We start from the raw sequence: 18,037 nt of genomic DNA, 5'->3' as shown, positions 1-18,037 counted from the left end.
ACCAGTAGCATACCTGCGCAGAATATCACCTCCCTTACCCCAATTTTACCGAAATGCGGGTATAATTTGCTGTTGATCGCGATCCTCTGTTCGGTGGGGGCTCTCTTACATAGCATGGGCCGACCTGTTAGGATGGCTTCTTGGCTATAATGACGTCGATCATTTTACTTCAACCGGGCGAAGCCAATTCGAAGATGGATGACGATCACACTTGCATCGAGGGTCCACGGGAACGACGTGATCGTCCGGAACAGGCAAGCTTAGGCAAGCTTAAACCATCAACACGCGCATAACACGGTAACACGGTAACAGCCCTACGTCCAAGGAGGAAAGGAGTGTCACGAATCATCGCAAATATCACAAACTATTACTTCGGGAATTGGAGATGGGAGAATAGAAGATTATCTTTACTTTATTGATGATTATAAAAATGCACCTAAACCAAAACTGCGGTGCGCAGATGACTAAATAATCATAATGAGTGGTATCCTAGTGGTATCCTTAACATCCCGTGCTAAATTACCCCAAACGCCGGTTCGCCTATGGTCCTATCCAAGTCGCAAAAAGGGGCGCGATCATGCTACAGCTGCCGCCGCCACCAGAACGTCCAAGGCAGAGCTTTGCGTGCCCGCCGTGGCGTTAGAGAAGGGTCCTTCCCAGCTACCTCCGAGCTGGTTCTGTGCGTTACGGTTCTTAGCCCATATCGTATCAGCGTTCGTAAGCAGGAAGTTCTTGATGGGGTCCATGGGAGCCGCCTTTTGTAAGTAGTGCAAGTTCCGCATGAAGACACCCTTAAATTGCGACCCATCGCTCCCGCAGTTGGGCTCGCAGCCGTCGCTAAGAATGCCGTCCTTGGTGAGATGCGAGATAGCCGCCGCAGCAATGGTTTGAGCCTCGGTGAGCAGTGACTGATCACCCGTAGCTTGGTGAAGCTCGACTAGACCGCCTAGAATGACACCCTGGTTGTAGGTCCACGTCTGCATGCCGTTGTTCTTGCAATCGTCGGTAAGTCCATCATTAATCAGATTCTCGCTGTTGATCAGGCCGCTATTCTTGAACCAGTTCCATTGTGTCATGGCAGTGTCAAGGAAGTAGTCCTTCCGATCGGGTATCCGATTTGCAAGAGAAGCCGCAACACTGAGGAAGAGCTCATTCGCGATGGCGTTTGTATACGTAGTCACTTTACTCCAGAAGATGCCACCGCATGTCGAGTTACCCTTCTTCATATCCTCAAAAATTTCGACAGCAGCTTGAAGATACTGCTGGTCACCAAGGCCCTGAACGCCAAGGTCATGGCTATGGATCATAGCTAGCGCCCACCATCCTTCATCGTCGTAGTAATCGTTGAGAAAGTTATCGAAACCTCTCTTTTCGATTTCAGATCGTTTCGTTATCCTGGTGTATGTTGATATAGGGAGGCCAGCTGGCGACATGACCTTTGACGCTTGTACCGGCGTCTTCTGTGCTTGCTCATACTACGGAAAAGAGTTAGTATTACTCCTTTATGCAGATAGTCCTGGCATTATTGATTGGTCGCAAAGCTGTTTTAGGCGCATATAGCTGCCAAGCCAATCATCAAAGGTGCTTTATTATGCCTTCGAATAAGGACAAGGGGGCTACTCTGGTATACTCACGGTATTTTGGACGATGCCCGGGATATTCAGCGTAGCAGCAGCAGTTGGGTCTAAAGCCGCAAAGTCGGCCAGCATAGTCAGACAATTGGCACTATTCCACCAACCAGTTGTATCCCATAGACCCGTCTCGCTGTTGTACCACGTCTGGAGAGCATTTATGGCGTCGACGGTGTGAGAAGCATACGTTGCTGAGTCGGCGCGGTTGGTGATATGACTAGACATTAAGAAAACGGCTCTGGAGGCCAGAGACCCAATTAGGGAAGAGGAAACCATGGCGAATTACCGGAGTGATGAACTATTAGGAAGTAGGTATAGAGAGAGATAGGAAATGTTTCATGGATGAGCACAGAAGTTTTCCAGAAACTTACTGGTGGTAGGAAGGAAACGAGTGAAGTATATATAAAATAAGCAGAATAAGCTACCAGTAGGTAGAAGGAAAAAAAGGAAGAAACTAAAACCGCCACCTGATGAGTGCAATGAGTGGAATGTGACGGTCCACTGGATCTCGTCCAAAGTAGATTAAGGGAGGTGAACGAGGATGCGCACCTTGTCATCAAACAGGCTGCATCCATCAGGCTCATCTGCTGCGGACGGAACTCACATGAGCTCCTGGAGCCCCGGGCACGGTTCGGCTCAAACATGTACCTCTAGTATAATACAAATTTCCAGACATGGGTTGTTTTGTGACCCGTAGATCACTGATGGTTGACATGATGTATGTATGTAAGTGACTGTGCTCTGGGCGTACATACCGACTACCTACTTTCTAGGCATGTAGGGCTGGTAGGACGGACGACACGTTCTGTGCGATCCGAAGCCAGCGGCGTGTTCCTGGAAGGCCGAAAATGACGATCGCGGCATTTGATGATTGGCGATGGGTTGGCCACGGTAGACAATGAGCAAATCGAGGAAAGGGATGAACAGGTTTGGCAAGAAATGCTGGGTTGTGCTGGGTTCTGCTGGGTTATGTTGGGTTATGCCGGGTTTGGCTGATGATTAGCTTATTAAGATCTCCGATAGGGTTGTGACCTGTTTCAGAACAGGCATGATTCTCATGCTGGACATCCTTGGGACGACGGATCCGACGTTGCATGACACACCAACCAAGTCTTTAGGCGGACCTGTTCACCAACTTTCCACCAAAAATGATGGATAATGTAATAAAATCCCGGCACCGTAAGTGGCTTTTCCTGCTCGTAGTCTAGTATCCACTTAGATTCAGATCTTGCCGAACCAGCTCCCCTAGTCATCCCCTAGCCACCCTTGGGCCTTCGCGTAGATCATCTTTAGCGAATCCGTTTCTGAAAATGCCATATGCAGCATCTGGTCACAGGAATGCGGAATATGTGTGCAGGCAACCTCGTGAGCATTCCAATTGCCAAGCCAAAGCTCATCAATTGATTGCCAATTGACTGTCATAACCGCTTCATCCAATGTTTCCTACAAGAAACTAAGAGACCTGAGGGTCGAATTGTTGGAAGTTGTTGGGAGTTTGTTTTAGTGGCACGTCTGGCCGGCGTTAGATGAAACTTCAGCGCTTATTAGAGTACCAATTCTAATGTATCTGACTTTATGCAGCCTGGGAATTTCTAGATAGATAGGAAGGAATAACCTTTATCCAGCTCCAGGGGCTACGATAAGAACCTTAATCTTGGAACCTTAGAACCCCTTATTCTTCCATACCTTCTATTTCTAGCCCTACCAGTTACCTGCCAAGTGCTAGGCACACAATACTAGTACCTGCCTAGGAAGAATACGGGAACACTGTCGCACAAAACAATAATAGCAACCCATTAACTCAAAAATCGTTAGCGCTGTGTGTATTTTGTGTACTGCGGTACAGCGTATTGTGTACCAGTAAGGTCGGGTATTATCTAATAGAGTTTGTTGTTGGTGTTGCTTCCGCCTCGGCTTCCTCCCGCCTCCGCACCCGATCCGTCTTACTGTCTTACTGCACACAACACTGCACTTGACATAACACCTCTCACAGCTGCAACTAAAACCACATGTCATCCACATATGGGATGTGTCCTGTATGTACGATGACGACAACGTCGATGACGATGTCGCCTATGTTTTATATGTGCCTTACTTTACAGCAGCCGTCTGCATGCAAGGACCTACATACGTGCGGCTGTCATGAGTTCTGATTAAACATTTATTGCTTCTGCATCCGGTCGTCCTTTTTAAAGCGTGAGCAATAATCTGTTGCCGTACGACTCTTGAAAAATCACCTTTGATCTTAATATCAACATTAATTACTACCCAAACCCAGCTGACTGGAAACAGGCCGACGGTGACAAGGGGGTAACAAGAAATGCAGTGGTACTCCCAGAGAACTGAGCCAACATCGTCTGAATCACGAAGCTTGGCGTAACCTATTAGGTCATTCTCTATAGATCATATGTCTATATATCTCCGAAAATGAGTTGCGCTAACTCTCCAACGCATCCCGAGTGATCGACATACAGCCTTTTTCAGCTTGGCCCTTGCAAGACAGCTCAGCCTGTTGTTTTTGCAACTCGCTTCGGAGTAAAATTCAAGTTTGCGAGGTGACAAACATGACCTACTGCTTCAACAAAACATCGCTAAGCTCGACATAATTCCCGGGTGACAAAGCTTACCAATGGTCTAGACTTCTCTGGTAGTTCTGTCTCGCCAAGACTTCTACCGAGTGCCGAATATATCCTTGGAATATCTCCAAATTTGCTTCTCCGCAGCGATGTGCCGTTGAAGAGGCCTCACCTTAGCTGCCCACGAACTCCCCCGCATTCACGGGCTCTACCCCAGACCAGGGGCGGAAAAATTACCTGAGGATTGGATTTAGGAACTTCTCCAACTGCAGTGGCTAATCCAATTGTCCGGAAGTTCGCTTCAGACATTTCCGAAGATCGACAATATAAACAAGCTGCTTCATTAGCAACAATACTGTTCAGAAGGTAGGCTAATATGCTCTCGTATCACGCGTTTACATCTTGAAGTTGAATCAAGATGCTGTCCCGGTTTTTCTCCAGCTCGTGTCTCATTCTCCTGTCCCTTTCTAGATGCGTCTGCGCGAAAGTGGTTGCAACCGAAAATGCTACGGCACTAGTCATCCAGAATGACCGCCTATTCACACGTGTCGACAAGGCCTCTGGGGCTATGGATGCTATATTCCTGGACGGCCAAAATCTCTTGGGCACACGGTCAGGATCTACCGGCATATTCAATTTAGACTGTTATTGGTAAGTCACGCCATGAAACAGACAAAGTAACGTAACGTGCTGAGCCACGATCAAGTATCCCAAGTGGTTTTTGGACACCGGGATCGACACAACCAACCTATGAGCTGTATGCCGGAACAGACTCTACGGGCACTAGCTACGCCGGTATAAGGATGTCCGACACTTACACGCCCACTGGACAAGTTCTAGAACAGTATTGGTTCCTCAGGGATGGGGAGACCGGCTTTCATACCTTCTCACGCCTCGCGTATTACAACGAGACCACACCGTTCTTGCGAAACCTCCAGGAGTTCCGAACATTATTCCGACCTAACTCGAACATATGGACTCACCTTGTGACTAACGAAAGGCAATATGCGCCGCTACCCGGCGCCGAGGCCGTGGCAAACGAGGTCGTCGTACAAGGTAAGTGACTATTGAAGTCCGGGTTGAACAAGCCCTTCGACCGTGGGCTCGGAGGAATAGATGTCTCAGGAGACCCCGAGACACCGTTATCCGTCCTTCCTTATTCGTAAAGTCTTTCCTCAATGAATACTAATCACGCGTGTTATAGATGCTACATGGTACTTGGGAAATACGCCTAATGATCCGTATGTTCAAGAGGAAGCCGACTACTTCACAAAGTACACATTCCAGGATACATGGAGAAATCATGATGCTCACGGGATGTATGTTGTATTTTCATTAGCCAGGCTAGTACTAAGTTGACATAATTTAGGTACGCCGATGGGTCCCAAATCGCGGACAATTCAACCTTCGGAGCTGTATGTCTACATTTTTCTTCAAGAACTCGTCGATCACATGCCTGAGCACACCATACATGCCTTACGGCCTAGGACGAGATTCACCCTCAATCCCGCTTCTACATGTGAACGCTAATGTTTCTTGTATAGTGGATGGTTATGAATACTAGGGAAACCTATTTCGGAGGCCCGCTACATTCTGATTTGATCGTCGATGGAATTGTCTATAACTATATAGGTAGGTGACTAACCGTAAGTGATTTTAAGTACAATATGTGGCTAACTTCATATCCAGTCTCAAACCATCACGGAGACCAAACGGTAAGTTAACGGCATCCCGTTCATGTGAGCAAGGTCGCTGATAGCTTGGAAGCCAAACATCACAAATGGATTTGACCGGACATTTGGCCCGGTGAGTCAAGAGTATCGGATGCGAGCCAGAATATTGCTGACAAAATTAGCATTTCTATTACTTTAATCATTTCCCGGCCGGAACCGATCTTCAGGTTCTCCGAGAGGATGCTGTGAAGTTCGCAAACCCGGAATGGAGTGCCGACTTCTACGATTCTATTGCAAAATACGTGCCCAACTACGTTACTAGCAAACAGCGTACTACTTGGAACCTACAGGTAGATCTGCCTAAAAATGCCAAAAACCCCATAGCCGTATTAGCACAGAACGGTGTCGATTTCCAAGATAACGTTTTAGACACCAAGGCCTATCAATATTGGGCTGAAATTAACGAGAGCGGTCACGCGACCATTCCACGAGTGAAAACTGGCACGTACCGACTTACGATCTACGCGGACGGAATATTCGGACAGTACATTCAAGATGGTGTGACGGTACGTGCCGGAAAGGTAGATACGACTCGGGTTAATTGGGTAGAAGAAAGCCAGGGAGTCGAGATCTTCCGCATCGGCACGCCCGACAAAAGCAGCGGTGAGTACCGGCATGGTTACGAGCCCGATCTGACACACCCACGCCACCCAGAGCAGTACAGGATATACTGGCCGGTATACGACTTTGTCGACGACTTCCCAGAAGGTGTGACGTTCAAGGTTGGCGAAAGCGATGTGGCCAAAGATTTGAACTATGTCCACTGGAGCGTATTCGGGGGCTATGCTAACACGCTTCGCCCTGAAGCGTACTACGGCGACGGCAACGTAAACAATTGGACCATCGTATTTGACTTGGAAAAATCTCAATTTTACCAGAAGCAGCAAGCAACATTCACTGTCCAGCTAGCTGGAGCCAAGACTGCCGCAGGAAACACCGACGTGTACAATGCTTCGGAGCCTTATTCCAATTTGCCATATACGGTTAATGTCAACGGAAAGGACCTTGCGCCTTGGATAATTCCGTAAGTGCTTCCTTAGCAACCGATCCTCTATTTTCAGGGGTAGCTAACGATTACGTACGTAGTTACTACCAAAGCAGCTCTTGTGCAGTGCGGTCCGCAGTCATTTGCTACAACGTCGCGAATAAGTTTACCTTCGATCCAGCTTTGCTCAAGGAGGGCGAGAATAAAATCGTCCTAAGCCTACCATATAATGCCACCGACTACGAGAGCGCAGTGCTGCCTAGCTCGGTCTATGTGCAGTACGACGCATTGAGACTAGAAGTCAGCTCAGGGACGAAACACGGCTATAAGAGAGCCACGTAAAGTATTTTAATTCAAGATCTCGGGGACCTGTGACTAAAAATAACCTGATATCTTATTAGTATTTAATGATCGAAGCATATATCTTTCTTGCTTAATATCTACTGCTCTGTATAATACAGGAGCATTCGTTGTTCTCATGCTGCGCCCCAAGCAATAGAGCAAGAATAACTGAGGCTCGTATTACTGCTGAATATGCTAAGACCGTGTCGTTAGATTTCACCTAGCGAGTTACGATTGATTCCATAGCTACGTTTTTCGACGGGTGTAAGCGCTAAGGCAAGATAACTCAACCATTGTTCTGCACGGAGACAAGATTGGATCTTATATGGCTGAACAGATGGCCTGGGCAATCCCACCATACACATATCCAGAACCATCCTTGACACGTTTAGGAAATGGGGTGGTCTTCTGGAGTGAGCAGATCAAGCATGTGCATACATTATGCCAAGCCCACCGAGATCCATTGATCATACTCTTAATCATCATTAGCCCTTCCAACGCGGATTTAGGTTGCCGATACCGTATACAATATTGAGATTGTGAACGAACCTTGAGAACTCCTACCATTTGATCGGACTACTTCGCAAAATCGGGAAACCCGCGCCGCAACCGGATCGGATGTTCACCCCTTCACGAGCCTTATCAGAGGGCTCGGGATATCCGAGAACAGGACCCACGATGTCGATTCGGAGGTCATGACAACCCGGTTTATATTGACAACTGCACGCCATCCAAAGCCAGTAAGCGTCATGGAAATTGTTGATCGTTTGAAACGATTTGAAACTAGTCTCAACGTATGACGTCTCATTCGCTAATTGCAATAGATTCATGTTCAATTGGCTATCCCTTGCGTAGCCCATCAGCTGAGACATTCGTATACGCACTCCGCCAATGGCTAAAGATCTATAGAAAATCTAGAGAGGAGAATGACTCGGCAATGTTCCGATAGGGTGAAAACGCAATAGCAATCTATAGTGACAAGATCGAACAGCTAGCTCAAGCGAGTAAACGGGAGTTATCGTGGAGTGATATGGAGCTATTCCCATGGTAAGCAATTTCACATGCACGACTTTCACTTCTGGCGACTATAATACGGCAAATAAAAGGGGTAAAGTGAAGTAAATCTAAACGAAGTTCCATTTTTCTCCTGAATTGACCAGAATAAGTATATAAGCGTACATACGTACATCCAACTGACGTGCTTTCATAGGTCAGCTTCTAAGTCAGCCTAGCTCTTGAAGCAACGTGCAAACAAGCTTCTTATTAGGGCGTAGACATATAATAGACGCCGTATAACAGGACGACTTAATGTCATCCCCTGCCCACGTATGAGGTTACATTGAAGGGACACAACCTCCGTTTCGGAGTGTTGGTCGTATTGGCCAGCGGGCTCCTGGACGGTCTCGCTAGAATTTCCCGAGGCCGATCCCGAGGCCGAAAAGCCAGACCTCTTTTTTAATCCATCGACCAACGGCAACCCTTGGAACTTCCTACGCCCCGCACTCAGCTCCGAGCAGGCCGCTCGTAAAAATACCTAGAATAGCTAGGAAGCTTTTTTCCTTTTCTTATCATGTAATGCGGCTCTGCTGCTTCCTCCCCGCACCTATGGAAGGACATCAGTGGACTGTTCGGATGTGCATCCGGTCTCGATATAAATATCGTAAATCGCTAGCTCGGGAAACGATTCCGATCCTCTACCGTCTCACCTACATATTTTTATGATTCTCTCAACATTGAATATATCGAGGGCACGTGGGAAGCTGTACTGCTTCAATCAATACGTCACTCTACATTCCAGCTCGTAAAGATACATCCCGATTTACAAAGGCAGCTGAGCCTCGAAACAAATCTTGTTAACAACTCAACGTCACCTTATCAACGAGCGGGAGAAGGCGACGCCGACAAACCGTCAAGATGGGCCAGCCAAAGATTCAGATCTCAGAGGTAAGTCAGGCATTTCTCTGACTCGCTTTCTTTCTTACCTCGAAAGGAGGCCTCCTCTTTCTGTCTGTCTCACTTTCACACATTCTCATGGAACCACGTAACCCCCTCATCTTCACTTGCCGACCAAAAACTCACGCACGCACCCCTTCAAGCTCTACATCTACCCCATCAAATCGCTGCGCCCCCTCTCGGTCCCGGCAGCACAGCTTCGCCGCGAGGGTCTACGTCACGACCGCCGCTTCATGCTGCTGAAGGACGAGGGCGGAGGGCGGTACAAGAACATCCAGACGGCGTACTTCCCGGAGTGCACGTTGTTCCACCAGACCCTGGACGACGACCACATCGTTGTCACCTACCGGATCCCGAGCACTCCCTTATTCCCTCCCACACCAGAGCAGCGGGGTGAGCTGCGCGTGCCCCTGTACCCGGCCTACGACGAGTCGGACGTCGTCGGAATCAAGCTGTTCGGCAGCGAGACGACCGCGTTTCGCGTGCGCGAGCCCTACGACGCCTGGTTCTCCTCGTGCTTCGGGTACCCCGTCATCCTCGTGTACATCGGCGAGAACCGGCGTCGCGTGCTGGCGCACTCGCCCCCCGCGCCGCCGCGCCCAACCAAGTCCTGGTTGGCCACCGTCGCCTCGTACGTTCCATTCACACAACAGTGGCCGCCTTCGCCAGAAGATGAAGGTGGCACGGATGAAGAAAAACCCGACGGTGGCCTGACATTCAACGAGGCGGCGCCGTTCCTAGTAACGTCGAAGGCGTCGCTGCGCGACGTCAGCGCGCGGCTGCCCGAGGGCGAGGAGATGGACATGATCAAATTCCGGCCCAACATCGTGGTGGACCTCGTGCCTGACGACCAATCGCCTCCGTCTCCGCCCCTCACTCCCACCAGCACCAACGACGCGGAAGAAGGGTCAAAGGGGGAAGAAGGATGTCAGCCCACCATCACCACCACTCTGAAAGCCTGGGACGAGGACTTCTGGTCCGAGCTGCTGATCGGGGGCTCGCACCGGCTGGCGCTGACGGCCAACTGCGCGCGCTGCGTCTCGATCAACATCGACTACGGCACGGGGCGCCCGGGCACGGGCGAGTCCGGCTCCATCCTCAAGGCGCTTATGAGGGACCGCCGCGTGGACGCCGGAAACAAGTGGTCGCCCATCTTCGGACGCTATGCCTTCCTGCTGCCCCCTGCCACCGCCACAAGGACGAACGGTGCTGGCGGCGGGAAACCGCTAGGCGACGATGAAGACGACGACGAAGAAGGCGATGATGATGATGATGATGAAGACCTGGTCGCTGACGTCGCCGTGGGTGACGAGGTCCAGGTGACCCGGCGTATCAGCTCGCGAGACGTGTGGGCCTGGCCGAAGTGAAGCCGCGCCCCCAGCCCAGTTCGTCCCGCCGTACGGCCGGCGGCGGGCCGAGAGCGAGAAAAGAGCCTCGTCAATTTCCCTTTTTCGTTTCTTTGCCAGTCCCATTCTACAAAATCTTGGAAACGGGCCACGATGAGCTCGAGCCAAACATCGCATATCCGCGGAACCGAAAGGGGGAAGAAGAAGAAAACCAAGGAAAAAAGGTAAAAGTAGGCGAGGGATCGCCGGATGGAGCCAGCGATTCCCCCTTATGGCGTCAGCCGGCAGCAGGCCTATCCTATCCTACGCTCTCTCGCACACCTATGCTTAGCTAGCTGTACATACGTACCTTATACATACATACCTCATACCTACCTACCTATCTACAACACGCACCAAACCCACAGCCCACCGACAACACGAGCCCTGCCAGCTGTCACCGACGTATCTGGGCATTCGTCCAATCCACCCTTCTTACGTACGAGGCGAAGGGGGGTGGGGGGTTGGGGTAGAGAGATCAGGTACAGGTATAGCTAATAGGTATAAGGTATAGGTCCACGGTGTAAAGTAAGGTATGTAGTTATCCCCCGACCGGATCGCGATCGAGTTACATCCGGCCGACGGGGGGGCCAAACAAATCTCGCATCTCGGGCAGATAGAAGGGAAGACCCGTTCGATACCGGGCTGCGGGTAGCGAGGTGAGGCGAGGCGAGGCGAGGGTTAAAAAAAAAAGGGCCAAGGAAAAGGAAAAAGAAAAAGAGAGAAAAAAAAAAGCTTGGTCGTACCATCGAGTAATGAGGAGTAGCGAGTTATCTCGCGAGAAGAACCTAAAGCGGCAACGACCAGGTTTTATCAAAGTTAATCATGACAATGATGAAATCAGAGTATGTATGGAGGTACCTATATGCGTATGCATGCAATGTGCGTATGTCATGCGTGCGTGCGCGCGCGCAGATCCATCCATACAAAATGCACGATGAACGATGTATGTACGATATACGATGCGATTGTACGATAGAAGCAGAAAAGGAACGAGGCCGAGAATTCCTCCATCTCCCCCAATCGCTCTTCTCCCCCCCACACGGTCGAAAAAGCAAGCCCGTCAAGGCGAGCTTTGGGGCTTGTTGGCTTGCTGCTGTGTCCCCCCAACGCGGTCTGCCGTGTGTCTACCGTGTACAAACGGCATATGAAAAGCGCGGCCCCTTCCCAGGTCCCCAACCTTTCCAACGAACAAGCACCCAATACATGTTCCAAGACGTTCCAGAAACCGACGGGACCTTGCAGGACTGCCGCGTGTGCGAAAACGCGTGTCCCCACGTTGCACAACCTTTGTAGTAGGGTGCGTAGGGGGCGTAGGTAGCCCTGCCTAACTTCAGCTTCTTCGTTGGGCCGCACGCAGCAGCCTCAACTTTGACTTCATACCTTACCTTACCTGACCTGACTTGACCTGAGCACGACCCGGCGTGAGCCAGACCAAACCAAAACCAAACACGCGCGAGTGGACGAGTACACCTAGCAAAACCTGCAACGTGGCATCGAAGCCCGACCTCTTGGGCCTATCTGTCCGAAACCAACGAAAAATCTCTTTTCTCTATCTGGTAGTAAGGTAATAAACATGATTGAGGTATTGGTTGTACTTGCGTACTGGGTTTCTCTTGCCATAATTTCCTTTTTTTTGTTTTCCCTTCGCGCCGGACAAGAAAAAAGCATCGCGTAAAAAGGGAGAATAGGAAGTACGAGTCCGAGGTTAGAAGGAAGTCTGCTCGCGTACTGTGTTGCCGTGAGGAGAGTGACTTTTCCTTGCGTCCGTGGCGCCCTCATTTTGTACGAGATAATAAGAAAAGGGACAGTGAAACCAGATCCATCGTAAATACACAATACAACCATTTCTAATCCCCGAATCCTGCAATCGTGAGAATTTTTTTTCCATTGACCGTTCACATTGTCCCATTGTACATTCAAGGAAAAGGAAACAGATCTATGACGTGAAAACGCCGACCCAATGGGCAGTGCTGAGATTCCTGCACGCCCCAGAACTCCGAAAAAGACCGTACAGAGAAACGGGGAAATTTAGGCGACTCGACGCTCCGTGGGATGGGAGGGCACCTAAGCTTCCAGCAACAAATACAGTGTTTATGGGTGTACACGAAGGAAATCATAACTATGAATGCCGTCAAACAAGGCTAAGGTGTACCGCGTACAGCCTGTGACAACGGTGTAACACTTGGTCGAGAAAGTGATCTATCTCATCGGGATCTCGACGATTGGACCGGGATGCGCTGTGGCTCGACGAGTGGCTGAAGAAGCAGGGAAGGGGACTGTGAAAATGCCATTGAAAGGACAACGGTCCAGGCCAATAGGATCTATTTTGCCTGTCGTGGCCACGACCTGCAGGATCTTAGCGTCCACTGACAAGGGGACCCCGCGCCAACTTCCGGAATGTCGATGGGCAATTGCGTTTCGAGAAACTTTTTTTTTTCTTGTCGGGGGTGTCGTAAAAACTCATTTTTTCCCCGATGTAAATCCCAACCCATGACGCCGGATGAAGAGGTTCCCTCCAATTGAAAAAAAGTGAAGCTCGGCTTTGAAAGAGCCGAGACCGTGGGAATTTTGTGCTAAATTGGGGGCCATATTAACACTCTGTCCATCTCGTTTGTCATATTTAAAGAATAGATGATGACATGAGACTTGATAGATAAGTTTATCGAGCTTACCTCAATGGAAAAATCAGTGACAACAGCGCAGCCCGGTCCGGGTCCCCCGTGCTTAGCAGCTGTGTACGCATGCCCGGCACGTGTGGAGCTTGCAGTATCGACACTCGAAAATCCACCAGTGCGGACCCGAATGACACATATGGCAGGTCCATTGGATGAGAGTGCTGTCCGACTTCAGCATCTTGAAAGAGTGTGCGCAGTTGTTTCCCACTGCCATGTTTGCGAGATATGGTCAAGGATGTGTGCCTTAGCTGAATTTCCGAATGCCGGGGTAATAGTGAGTACCAGACGGCTGGATGTGGCGGCGGTTTTGCTTAGTCTACCCTAAGTGACGGGTCAGCCATACGATTCAGTTTTCATACGGTCTACAAGTGCGGTATTAGTGTTGTGGAACACTTACAGAGAGATGAGCAAGGAAGTGGTGTGGACTAGTAGTCGATCTAGTGTGATGACTGTTGGTGGCTGTAATCTGTGAAGACTGGTTTGCGTATACTGCCTGCGGAGAAGGGGCAGGAGAAGGAGAGAGATGGATTGCGTGAAAGTATACGTGAGAGTATATGTGAGAGTAAGTGAGAGAGTGTGTGAGAGAAACTATCGAGGAAGGGAGGCTCGAGATATGAAGGGGAGACAGGCGTTAAATAGCCAGTCCGCAGGTTACAAGTCAACGGGTGACCTTGAGGTCCAAACAGAATGTTGGGTTGTCTTTGATTTTTGTTTGCCAAATGTGGGTTTGGGAAACGGGAGGAAGAATCAGAATAAGGAGGCTGTTTGTAGTTGTAGGGCTGGCGAGAATCTGGCAGATTAGGCGAGGCGGAATGGATGTTTTTGTATCAAAAGGTGAAACCAGACGGACAACAGGCGGTAAAAGCCTAGATAATATAATAAAATAAAATAAAAAATAAAATGAAATAAAAGAAATGTGATGTGTAACTACTCGTTCGTAGGGGACGTCGTTGCAGGCATGACATGGAGTTCGTTTTCAGGGAGGCTCAAATACTATGTGAGTAAGTACAGTCGAGAGTCTCATCGACGACGTCTAACCCTGTCCTATGACGATTGTCACGATTGTCGGTACTGCTCCCGCCTGGTCCATAGTAGGTAACTCGGCAGACTACCAGACACCCTAGGGATGGTAGGGGCTAGTAGCTTAGTTGGTAACCTTCCAGAGGTAGGGGATTGGGAAAAGATGGAAACGGAGCTTGGGACCTGGGACTTCGGACTTGAATCTTGGGTGAGTTGGACGACTTGGGTGACTCGGGCGGCTTGGGTGAGATGATTAACAACATTAGACAGGAGTCGGGGTGGGAACTTGGAACTCTGGCATGTCGTCCGAGAATCGATGACAAGGGCAGAAGTAGTCCATGTAAAATGCTAAGTGTGGATTTTGTCGAAGAGCGATCAATCTTCTGCGACATGGGCATGATGCGGTTTTGACTTTCTCGACTATTGCGATTTCCCACTTCCAATTAACCTTAATACTTAATACCTAACACGCTTTAGTACATTATGTAGTAGCTTTTAGTATACATAGTACCTGGATATTCGTCAAGGATGTACATTTATACCTAGCACCGACACAGCAAGCACCTAGACTAGCCTGGCCTAGCCATCAATTAGTATGTATCCATATAGCATGGGATGTGGATTTGGGTTTGGCGTGTATCTAGGTACCTGCGTATATACACACCCGCATTTAATTGTACATAGGATATTAATATTCGATGTTCACTTTGGCAGGTACCTCCACTGCGTACACACATGCGTACATGCGTCCAGTATGTACTTTCCTACATACATACATACGTACTACACGTCTACTTTAGGTAGGTTAGAGGGTAACTGCCTGAACGGGGACCGTGTCAGACTTTTTTTTTTCTTCGAGTGTCGGCTTGAAACTTCCTACCTATTATGCAAGTCGAACTACTAACTAATAAATAACAGCATTTGAACTAGGTAGGTAGGCGATGCATTGCAGCTATGTGATGTATGAGTATATGCAGTATGACAAAGTACCCGGTCGTTTTTGTATGTTGCTGGATTTTGTAAGGTTGTAAGGTTGTAATGTGGGTCAAAGAAATATATATAAAATAACACAAGATAAACGAATGGTTGATTTTGGCTGTGTGTATGTATTGAATTGTATTGGAGTTTATTTTTACTCTAGCGAATGTACTAGCGAGGAGAAATAATTTAATAAAAATGATCAAGCAATAGGATTTGAAAGCGAGTGACGAACCACAACGCTTCTTTTGGGAATAAGGGCCTAGGCACTGTCTTTTCAGTCCGCATGGGGTATGACACGACATGGAACGACAACGGCTTTGCTTGAAGGTTGTGGATTTCAATTTAGTCAATTAATTTTTTTCTATTGCCTCTTTTTCCTTGTTTTTCTCGATCTCTTCATATGGAATGTCGCCATTATCCTCTCTGTCTGGGCTGACTACCTGCAGAACCAAGACCGGTTTGCCGTACGATGTAAGTTGAAGATAGATGCTAGTCGAGGGTCGAGGATCGGGGGGTTATGTACCCTTTACTTCTCTCAGGTTTCCATACCTCGGGGAGGTATGACCGTTCCCAAGGTCAAGGTCTGGGATTGGACAAGGTAAAGGCGTACAAAAAGGATTCCTGGAAACAATTTTTTCAATCGCGGTGAAAACCAGTCACAATCTGGAACTAAGCGGACGGCACATAGACGGAAACGTATTGGTCTTATCCTTCACCGGTCGGCCCTCGCCGCCTACCCCTACCCTACCTAAACTACAAAAATTGCCGAATCGGTTCCCAGAGAGGGCTTTACCGGTGACCATGTCTCTCCTCCTGGGTACCTCGCATAAAGTGCTCATATATATATGTATGTATGATGGTTTGAGCCTAGAAACGATATAGAATCTCAACCAAACACATAATATGTCTGGTTTCCCGCGTACGATCGGAGACAATCTAGTTCATCTAGTCCACATAGTTCCGCAGCACGTAGTAATAAGGCCAGGTAGGTCAGGGTCGTTGAGGCTACGGAGGCATGTACGTGTTTTGGGAAGCATTCGTGTGCAAGAGGCAGAACATTCAAGTTGGACCGGACAAGACGAAACTCTGGCGCGGTTCGCAATCACCGGCACGGTTCGCCAAGTCCACGATTGTCCATGTCTAAATCCTGAATGCTGCCGTCATCTATTGGCTGCTCAACTGACGCAGTTCATCACTTGGTTATATAATAACCCTCTCTATACCCACACAGCGTCGCCTCGAGAACGGGTCCGGGGGTTGCATTACGCGCGGGTGTAAGTGATCATGTATCCGTAAGTAATAGGCATAGCGTGTTAAGGTAGTTTCTTTGAAGGGAACATCCCGATGTGCTACCTGAGGGCGCATCAGCTCGATTTTACATGCGTGCAAGATCTGACTGCGACACGAGGTTCACCGTGAGTGACATACATACCCTATCTACTTAGGTAGTATATGAATGCTTCCGTGATACTTCGGAGTTATGGTTAGTCGGTATCAGTAAGAACTAGGGGCCCCTTCAGACCAACTACCCGCCGGGGTAGGCGGGGATTATGTAAGCGTCAAGAGGGATTTACAAAGTAAGAATCAGGATATAACTAGGCTCGAAGAACCCGAATGTCTGGTTTAGCACTTTACTATGTAGGTACTGTAAGTAAGTATAGGTAAGTAGTGTAACATAAGAGACCGAGGATAATCGTAGGCCTATTGGATGGAAATATTTTATAGCTGACTAAATTAAAAACATTTGGTGTAAGAATCTTACATATTGCGTTTTTTTCTTTCTTTTAATTACTCCATAATGGGTAGCGAATTAAGGGATCCCACCATCTTGGCCTGGACTTAATCATGTGAAGGAAAGGGAATGTATGTGTAATGTACTTATCTGCCTAGGTAGGTAATCTTGTAATACAGCATCGCGAGCAACTTCCCTTTGGCTAGACGAGGGCGGACGAGTCGACTACCCACCTAGGTATGTGTAGTGTAATAGGTAATAAGAACTTGGAGCGATGAGATGGCGATGATAAGAATTGACGATCCTGACTGATAGTATGTACTGACTGATAGTTGTACAACCCGCGGGTATTTAAGGCTTCCCGCAACGCGCGGGGTGATTTACAGACCGAGAACCTCTGGATGAAACTTTAGGTTTGTAACGGGTACATTCGAAGGTAAATTTTACGGTCTTACAAAGCAGCTGCCAGGACAGGGACTTGCCTGTCAAAATCATTGATGCGCGAATGCGCAGTTACGTATGTACATATGTAATTAGTAATTAGGTACATCCCTACCTACATACCTAGGTACCTAATAGGCAATGCAACTTGAATTGATTTACCGTGCACCAGATTGACGTATCGCATAGGTACATTGATTGATAACGTATATGTAGCATATATGCAGGCAGAGCATCCTACCTTTTGAGGTGAATCGCATCCATTCAATGTTGCGTGGCATGACATAACATACTATATCGCCTTACCTACACCTGCTCTATTCTTCATGTCTGAGTCTGATACGTGCATAGATCCTCAGGTACGCAGAGGCACGAAATACATATGTAGGGTTGTATGACGGCGGCTGACAGGCTGCCAGCGTGTCATTGCCATCAGGTACCAACATAAAGGGACTACATGTACATGTCAGGACACGCAATTCTGGATTGGAACGTGTAGGAAGATTGAAGGTTGAGCAGCACTTACACGGGTCGCGGTTACGTCGAATCTCTTCTTTTTCCCTCCATCGGGAAACCTCGT

General features: G+C 48.6%; 4 protein-coding genes across 4 annotated transcripts; 3 read left to right on the top strand and 1 right to left on the bottom strand.

The window, feature by feature from the left end:
* Positions 1–386: 386 nt before the first annotated feature.
* On the bottom strand, positions 387–1,657 carry F4807DRAFT_421026 (glycoside hydrolase). Its single transcript, XM_047997548.1, has one exon. The coding sequence runs from the start codon at positions 1,431–1,433 to the stop codon at positions 576–578; it is 858 nt and encodes a 285-aa protein (XP_047855484.1). The 5' UTR covers positions 1,434–1,657; the 3' UTR covers positions 387–575.
* A 2,927-nt stretch (positions 1,658–4,584) lies between these two features.
* Positions 4,585–7,428, top strand: F4807DRAFT_44852 (polysaccharide lyase family 4 protein). The gene is made up of 9 exons (XM_047999938.1): positions 4,585–4,858; positions 4,914–5,263; positions 5,412–5,526; positions 5,577–5,622; positions 5,752–5,839; positions 5,897–5,922; positions 5,975–6,013; positions 6,063–6,964; positions 7,027–7,428. The coding sequence occupies exons 1-9, from the start codon at positions 4,626–4,628 to the stop codon at positions 7,265–7,267; spliced, it is 2,040 nt and encodes a 679-aa protein (XP_047855483.1). The 5' UTR covers positions 4,585–4,625; the 3' UTR covers positions 7,268–7,428.
* Positions 7,429–9,181: 1,753 nt separating this feature from the next.
* F4807DRAFT_459190 (MOSC domain-containing protein) lies at positions 9,182–10,587 on the top strand (the record flags this gene model as incomplete). Its single annotated transcript, XM_048001321.1, has 2 exons — positions 9,182–9,211; positions 9,364–10,587. The coding sequence occupies 2 exons, from the start codon at positions 9,182–9,184 to the stop codon at positions 10,585–10,587; spliced, it is 1,254 nt and encodes a 417-aa protein (XP_047855482.1).
* A 2,605-nt stretch (positions 10,588–13,192) lies between these two features.
* Positions 13,193–13,709, top strand: F4807DRAFT_44927 (uncharacterized protein). The gene is made up of 2 exons (XM_048000006.1): positions 13,193–13,557; positions 13,610–13,709. Exons 1-2 carry the CDS (start codon positions 13,285–13,287, stop codon positions 13,610–13,612), a joined length of 276 nt encoding a protein of 91 aa, XP_047855481.1. The 5' UTR covers positions 13,193–13,284; the 3' UTR covers positions 13,613–13,709.
* The last annotated feature ends 4,328 nt before the right edge of the window (positions 13,710–18,037 follow it).

The sequence above is a fragment of the Annulohypoxylon truncatum genome, assembly GCF_022578515.1.
Source record: "Annulohypoxylon truncatum strain CBS 140777 unplaced genomic scaffold F4807scaffold_11, whole genome shotgun sequence".
Classification (NCBI taxonomy): domain Eukaryota; kingdom Fungi; phylum Ascomycota; class Sordariomycetes; order Xylariales; family Hypoxylaceae; genus Annulohypoxylon; species Annulohypoxylon truncatum.
This window is presented reverse-complemented; position numbering and strand designations above follow the sequence as displayed.

Coding starts and splice junctions, on each gene's coding strand:
- F4807DRAFT_421026 (XM_047997548.1), bottom strand. CDS start 1,433: ATGTCGCCAGCTGGCCTCCCTATATCAACATACACCAGGATAACGAAA.
- F4807DRAFT_44927 (XM_048000006.1), top strand. CDS start 13,285: ATGGAAAAATCAGTGACAACAGCGCAGCCCGGTCCGGGTCCCCCGTGC.
- F4807DRAFT_44852 (XM_047999938.1), top strand. CDS start 4,626: ATGCTGTCCCGGTTTTTCTCCAGCTCGTGTCTCATTCTCCTGTCCCTT. Junction 5,264..5,411: donor AAACGAGGTCGTCGTACAAG/GTAAGTGACTAT, acceptor CGCGTGTTATAG/ATGCTACATGGTACTTGGGA. Junction 6,014..6,062: donor TTGACCGGACATTTGGCCCG/GTGAGTCAAGAG, acceptor TGACAAAATTAG/CATTTCTATTACTTTAATCA.